Below are 7997 nucleotides of genomic sequence, written 5' to 3'. Positions count from 1 at the left end.
TATATATATATATATATATATATTTGATTATACATACATGGGCTATTTTTTCCCGGGCGAATTCATGTAAACGAAAACGTATTGACGCATTATTACCTCAAAAGGAAACAAACTCATTTCAATTACAAGATATGAAATCGGTAACAATCTTCTTACGAATTTATTTTGTAATGGCCAAAGACCCAAGTGTGATAATAATATTTTATTGACATTATACTCTCGTAGAACATGCACCAGCATGATATTACTATTTGAGTGCTACGATACGAATGACACGCATATGTGCCATCGTTTTTTTTCAAGACCAGCAGTATGAAATTGTAGGTTGTCAAAAATCTTTAGCATACGATCTATCATAGTGATATATAATAATAACTATGTATCTTTTAAACCTAAACTGCCATTCTTCCATTCCCCATTCTTATTTCAAAAAGCACTTGAGATATACTTTTTCTGGTTAAACACTTACATATATAAAATAATAACATTGCGTTATACTTTAACAGTGCCATGCAATTATTTATGAGAATAAACACTTAGTGCCCTGTCTTGTTATTTTATTCATTAGTTGTTACCGTCAATACTGGTATATCAAATTGAATGGACAGGTAGTAATTGAGAGAGAGAGAGAGAGAGAGAGAGAGTACTATACTGAGAGAGAATAATAAAACTGTAAAAAAAATAAGTGTTCTGAGATATTTTTATGTGACTAATCTCTCTCTTTTCTTTTGCAATTTTTAGCACGAGTTGCGATCGTTAATAGACGCAGGTATAGTCGGTTTTAAGTGTTTCTTATGTCCAAGTGGAGTTGATGAATTTCCACATGTCTCTGTGGATGATGTAAAGAAAACTATTTTGGAATTACTGTCTACAAAGACTGTGCTGGCGGTATCAATTGCATCACGTATTGCTTACATTTTCGTTATTATAAATTTATGCGCGACGATTAATCACAAATGTGTTTACAGTTTCACGCAGAATTCGAGCAAAATGGGAAAATGAATTTATTAAAAGGTACGTACGAGTATAACACTTCCACAAGTTTTTACGGAATTAATTTTTTTGTATTGCATATTTTTAGATGATCCAAGATTGTATGACACTTTCTTGCATACTCGACCTGATATCATGGAACTTGATGCCGTAAAATTAATTTGTGATTGGTGTATAAAATATAAGTAAGTCAAAGAGAAAGAGAGATTTGGTTTTGATGTTTTAGTGTTCTGTAATAAAAATAATGTTTAAATAAAATTCTCAAGCTTTCGATGCCACATAGTGCATTTGTCAAGCGCGGAATGTTTGGCATTGATAAAGGATGCCAAAACTCGTGGTGCACCTTTAACCGTGGAAACGTGTTATCACTACCTGGTATTAGCCGCGGAAGAGATTCCAGCAGGTTTTACTGAATTCAAATGTTGCCCGCCGATCAGGAAAAATAGTAATCGAGTAAATAAATTTTTTTACCTAATATCCATTTTTCTTGTCTAACAATTTCAATTGTAATTATCATATCTGTATCTTCGATGCAGATATTTCAAAGCAATACCTATTTGAAAAAATTTATCATTATCTATCGATATATAACATGCAGAAATATTTTAATTGAATCAATTTTTAAGTTTTCACGAGTGATTTCTATATTTAATATCAGATTTAAACTTATTTGAATATTAAATAAAAATCACGATAATGAAAATTATTCGTGATAAGTCAATTTTCAATTTTATACAAATGTTTATAGGAACAATTGTGGCATGGTGTTAAAAATGGGACGTTAGATATGATTGTTTCGGATCATTCTCCCTGTGTGTCAGAATTGAAAACTTCCGGAAATTTTTTAACTGCTTGGGGTGGAATCTCTTCGTTGCAATTCGGTATACATTTATACAAAATTTATTAGAAAGTAGAAAGCATAAAATAAAAATATTATAGAAAGGGAGAGGGAAAGAGAAAAATAAATAATAGTGTCTTCTAAAAAATACAAATAGGATTACCATTGATATGGACAGCCGCGAGAATGAGAGGCATACCACTTTTTGATGTTTCGAAGCTGTTAAGCAGTCAACCTGCAAAGTTGTGCGGTCTCGAAAACCGTAAAGGTGATTTATCAGTTGGAAAGGACGCGGATTTTGTTATTTGGGATCCAGAGGAATCTATTAAGGTCAGTTCTGTTATACATACAATACATTATTTTAATTTCGAAAAATACAGAGCACTGCGCGAGTATCATCAAAAAATTATTGTATTTTCGCAGATCGAGGTAGACGACATTTATCACAAGAACAAAGTAAGTAAATACATAAGTTATACTGATTAAAAACAATAATTCTTACGAAAGATCTCACCAAGTCTCCAAAAATTTTTACTTTTACAGCTGACACCGTATCAAGGAAAGATTCTATTTGGAAAAGTACTCGCAACTGTCCTTAGGGGACGATTTATTTTTAAGGAGGGAGAGATTTGCGATAAACCTTTAGGGAAATTACTGTTAAATGCAAATATTTTGCAAACAACAGAAACCCAATAAACTTCATTTCGCTCACGAATCTTTATGGATTTTTTCGTTTTTTGCTTTTAATCCATTAAAGCTTTAATCCATTAAAACCATGGCAAAATTAGTCAAAGAGGAAACAACTGGAAATAGGATCGAAATTTAAAAACATTTTTGATACATAAAAAGTACATTATATAAAAATCAATTTTGCAACTAATTCGCATAAACAAATTATTAAATATTAACAGTAGAGAGAAACTATTATTATGTCGATCTATGACGATTTATATATGGGTTTGCAAAGATAAAAATTTTTCACCGCTTTTGCATCTCATATAGATTGTTTTTAGCCCGTTTTTTGCCCATTTTTTGCACTCGCAAGTATTCGTAGTACCGCGAAGGTACAATAATGAGTATACACGAGTATGCGTATGAATATTTTTGAGGAGATTGCCTATTTTTAATACTCGTTGTTCCATTGATGAACGATAAACGGGAATATAATCATGAATATTTTTTAATTGTCCTTTTTTAATGCTCGTTTTTCAGCTGAAGAGTGAGAACATGTTAATACGTTCTTCTTTTACTAATACATTTACTTATCGTTTATTAATTTATGAAGTAAGGAGCGGGAACACCAAGCTGAAAATCGGCTGAAATGTGCAACTAAATTCCAGCTCTGATATAAAACATATATTTTTTTGAATTTTATGTACATATACATAACAATACATGTGTGTGTGCGTGCGCGCACACTCATACATATAAAAGTGAAACTCTTCAGCCAATACAGGTAACAGCAAATCTTGTCTGTATCGAATATTGGTCAATAGGGCACCGATATACAGCAGGTCGCACGATGCTCTTCGAGAATGTGCAGAGTGAAATGGCTCGAAAAATTTGCGTCGATCGTTACGATTTTTAGCGCTAACTGTTTCTCGATATTTACTCTAATCATAAATAGTAGAACGTTGTTCGTTATAACCTGAAACATTAATAAAAAATTATTATAAATATGTGTAACATATTTTCGCAAAAGGATATACCGACATATAAATCTTTAAAACGTAACTATAAAAATATTTCCACATCGCTTTTATCTGACATTTACATACGAGTGAAAATATAGGTAAAAACATACGTGAAAATATCTATGACTATGAATATATTTTCTTTATGTTTTTCACATTTTTGTTTTTTCCCTTTTAATTTTTTCTTTTTGTTATGTAAGTTTTATAATTTTAAAAACTTTTTTTCATTCATGAAATACACGCAATATGTAAACGAGTATTCATACAGTTTGAAGCATGCTGAATGGTAAATCTTCCTTGAGGAGGAGTGGCATTCTCACCGCTCTTTTGCCACCACGCATCTGCGATATAAAAGCAACCTGCGTTGCAGCGCGCTTAGTTTCATTTCGGATAGCCGATTGTGAAACGTATTTTCAACGTGAGTACCATAATCTACGTAGTAAAGAATCTACTTTATACAGGAAAAAAGTGAATTTTATTTTCGATCGAATTTGTGTATTATGCGTACTTCATTGTTACTCAATTACAATTTGCAATCTTAATTGCCTTTTTAAACATTTTGTGCTTAAAGTGCGAAGTATGATATACACATGTTTCAGAGAGGAAAAAGAAGATAAACGTAGAAAATTTTAATGTGTCGCATCTTATCACATAATATTTATACGTTTGTCCAAATTATCAATTAGAAATATTAGTTTCGCAATATATATTAATATCACGTAATACACACTACATGCGAAAATTTCTATATTTCTAAAAATAATATTTCCATCACACACACATGGTTTCGTCATTATATCGAGGTACAACTTTTTATTTTACGTAATAAAAATTCTCCATAAATGTTGCTCCAATTTCACGACCTCGATCATTAAGGAGAGATCGGACCAATGCTCTTTGGACATATACCATTGCACACGAAACTCTCGCCAATAACTGAGCATCTTATTCCTCTCCATTTTACACGATGACTATTTTATGTTGATGTAACATTTAAATTGCTTCATAATTTTTATTTTTTGCGTGACGCGAAGCTGATGAATTATGTATAGAGTTGCGAAACTCTCTGTAAGATATTATATATATATATACATATATATATATACTGATCCGAAATTCACGAATTCAGAATACCGAACATGATACTTTATGCTAAAATAAACAACTTTTTCCTTTAGCAAAATTGTATCCGATAAATAATTGTTGCGCTTATTTGTTAACTTCAATCTACTCTCCTGCAAAAACTACTTATCGGACGCAATTTTGCTAGAGGAAAAAATTGTTTTTTGTGCTAAAACGAACAACTTTTTCCTGTAGTAAAATTACATTCGATACATAATTTTTGCGTTTACTCGGCATAACTTCAGCCTGCTCTCCTGAAAAAACTATTTGTTACACACAATTTTGCAAAAGGAAAAAGTTGTTTCTTTTAGCATAAAGTATCATGTCCTGACCTTCGAATTCGTGAATTTCGGATCACCCTGTATATATTCTATTTGGAGTCTTCACCTTTTGTAAGCACACCTACATATATTTTCGAAACCTTTGAATTTTATATTCTCGAATCGCGCGTTGATTACGTGATTTCAATAATCTTGTCCCTAATTTGTCTCCAGATGAAATTTCACACTATAGTCCTGACCACATTGCTTCTGGCGACCATGATTGCCGCGTATCCACAGAAAGATGGGCAAATCTTCAGCAATGAGGCGATCCGGCAAGCTCAGAATACTTATCTTATTCCGAAGGATGCGACTATACAAAAGGTTCAAGAGGGTATCGAATTGGCTGCTTACGAATCAATTCCCGGGGACCAGAGGATCAATCTTTTCGAGATCTTGGGCGATCATGTGCCACCCGAGGTGGTGAACAATCTTCAGACCCAAATCGATCAAATAGGTCGAAATTAAATTCTTCCCTCTCGCATAATCGTCATTATCGTCATCGTCATGTCAAAAATAATCATATCCTAAGTGCCTTCGTAGAAAAGTATTTGTAAATAAGTGATTCTCTTGTATCTTGCTTTTGTATTACACAAACATTTTTTTACATCTTGTAGAAAGTTTCCACTTTTCGTAAATACATTGTATGAGAAATATTTTTATACGTACGTATCATTTTCTGCCTGCGATTACGTTTATGTATTCATTTACAAATAGATTATTATCGATATTGCACGTGTAAAAAATATCACAGTGTACTTTATAACAAAATACTTTGTACTTGTCTTGCATAATTTCGTTGCTTTTTCGATAGCTTCATAGATTACTTAACATTGAAATAAGTAGGCATTCCTCAAAATGCGCAGTTTGCAGATCGTGAAATTAATCATGTATTCTCATAAGGATCTCTTAGTCTGAATTATGTATGCTGCTAGCGATATATCATAGAGAAAGTTGCAGAACTACTCATCGAAGAAGCGTACTTTCACTTCTATTTATCATGTTACTAAACGTGACTTTTCTGTTCTGTGGTTTATTACATGACACAGCTAAATCGAAAATTTCAACATAATCAAAGCACGATAGGGTTATGAGATCATGTTTTCCGTTTTCTGCTCTGCTAATTTTATTGTCTCATTATTATAATACATATCTATATTGAGAACGGAAGGTCTCAATTCATACTTTTTGTGGAACTTTCACTTTCTTTTATATATACAGCTGTGCATACGTAAATAAGATAGATCTATCAGACAAATCATTATATAACAATAATACACTTTCATCTTATGCTACCAGTTACAAAAGCTTAATAAAAAATAGTTACTGTAGTTAGTGTTTCTTATTTCATTTCTTTTTCTCAAATTTCTAAACTAATTTCTCGCAAATACATTGTACTCAGATCATATATTTTTCTAGAAATCTATAATACCATCACATAATAATGATGAATTTCTTTCACGAGTAAGTAGGGCGTTTTAATAAAAACAAATATTTTCATGTATCAACATTACATACATTTTGGAATATAAAAATCACAAATGACATTTGTACATTAATGTTAAATAACTTAAAAACAGTTTTATTATGTTAAGATACAAATCTGAGAACTATGTAAATGAGTTTTCGGTAATTTTCGATTCATTTCGGTGATTAAATTATTTTCTTCATTAAAAATTTCGAATCATTAATCTTTTTTCAGCGTACACGGAACGCATGAGCTCGATGAGAAGAATTACAAATGTTAATTAAATTAAAATTCAATCATAAATTACAAAACAAACGTTTCGACTCCGCTCGAGTCATTTTCAATGTTGCGGTAATATTAAAACATCGCTATAAAAATATCTATGGTATTACATTGTTCATATCGTATAGTGCCTTGCGAGGCAGTTATATCAGAATTCAAAGTAGACAGAAAAACATTCTAGAACGTGATCGTGAACAAAACATTAATACTTGATACATGCGAATTAATAATATATATATATAATATCATATACCTTGTCAATATCACCTTGTCGATAAAAGTGTTGAGAGTCCATTAATAAAAAGGAGAGAAAACGCAGGTAGATGGTAATCTATATCGCACAATATCCTTCCTAATATCTTCTTTCCTTTTTCCCTCCCCCTTTTTTTGTCGTTTTCCGTTCTCGATTAGTGTTTTTCTTTTCGACATTGCGTTATTCGATATTGTGCAAGTCAGATATTCACTACTCTTACAAATTTGCTTCAAAAAAATTTTTTAAAAAGCATTGTGCGATATGAATTACCAAACACCTGCGTTTTCTCTTTCACCGATATTGATAAGGTATATGATTGTATTATATATATATTATTAATCCGTATGTATCAAGTATTAATGTTTTGTTTATGGTCACGTTTCTAGAATGTTTTCTGACTACTTCTAATAACTTACTCGCAAGGCACTACATGATATGAACAATGTAATACCATAGATATTTTTATAGCGATGTTTTAATATTACAACATTGAAAATGACGAGCGAAGTCGAAACGTTTGTTTGTCGTTTTGTAATTTATGATTAAATTTTTATTTAATTAAAGTTTGTTACTACATTATTAGCTCTTTGCCCTTCTTTTTATGTTGTTTTATACTTATAGAGCTTTATTATTATTAATTACAAATGTATTTCCACCTTTCTGAGTAACCAAAGCATGTAAAAAGTCATATAAGACATACTTTCTTAAATAATATTAAATATTGTAATTATTAATCCTATGATTTAAAAAATATTTTGAAGTATGCAAATTTTAGTAAGCACGAAGAAAAATTCAAGATCCAAATAGTGCTATGTGTGAATCGCACTTATCATTAGTACATTATCTTGCATTTTAATTGTTATTTTTTTCTATAATACTTAAACTCCATCCGAAATGTTTATATCAATGCTGTTCTATATTATATTTCTTATCAGTACAGATGTATTGTAAATGAGTATCTTTCACACGTTCGAAAATATCACGACACTCTATGAAATAATTTTCTAATGCAACGCTCTCTTTTTGA

General features: G+C 31.1%; 3 protein-coding genes and 1 pseudogene across 3 annotated transcripts in view; 2 read left to right on the top strand and 2 right to left on the bottom strand.

The window, feature by feature from the left end:
• The window catches only part of LOC108752026 (allantoinase), a 14930-nt gene extending 12278 nt beyond the window's left edge, over positions 1-2652 (top strand). Inside the window, exons 4-11 of the mRNA XM_018492609.1 lie at positions 742-888; positions 969-1014; positions 1082-1178; positions 1260-1446; positions 1742-1874; positions 1989-2161; positions 2255-2287; positions 2375-2652. Of these exons, the coding sequence (XP_018348111.1) occupies positions 742-888; positions 969-1014; positions 1082-1178; positions 1260-1446; positions 1742-1874; positions 1989-2161; positions 2255-2287; positions 2375-2527 (969 nt within the window). The 3' untranslated portion in view covers positions 2528-2652. The remainder of the gene's footprint in view (positions 1-741; positions 889-968; positions 1015-1081; positions 1179-1259; positions 1447-1741; positions 1875-1988; positions 2162-2254; positions 2288-2374) is intronic.
• Positions 2653-2809: 157 nt separating this feature from the next.
• LOC108752029 lies at positions 2810-4579 on the bottom strand (annotated as a pseudogene).
• LOC108752025 (FACT complex subunit spt16) overlaps positions 3331-7997 on the bottom strand; it is a 10913-nt gene continuing 6246 nt past the window's right edge. Inside the window, exon 18 of the mRNA XM_018492605.1 lies at positions 3331-3479. The gene's annotated coding sequence lies outside the window, so the exon portion shown is untranslated. The remainder of the gene's footprint in view (positions 3480-7997) is intronic.
• LOC108752027 lies at positions 3777-6303 on the top strand. Its single transcript, XM_018492610.1, has 2 exons — positions 3777-3943; positions 5142-6303. The coding sequence occupies exon 2, from the start codon at positions 5142-5144 to the stop codon at positions 5433-5435; it is 294 nt and encodes a 97-aa protein (XP_018348112.1). The 5' UTR covers positions 3777-3943; the 3' UTR covers positions 5436-6303.

Source organism: Trachymyrmex septentrionalis, unplaced genomic scaffold, assembly GCF_001594115.1.
Source record: "Trachymyrmex septentrionalis isolate Tsep2-gDNA-1 unplaced genomic scaffold, Tsep1.0 scaffold53, whole genome shotgun sequence".
NCBI lineage: Eukaryota > Metazoa > Arthropoda > Insecta > Hymenoptera > Formicidae > Trachymyrmex > Trachymyrmex septentrionalis.
This window is presented reverse-complemented; position numbering and strand designations above follow the sequence as displayed.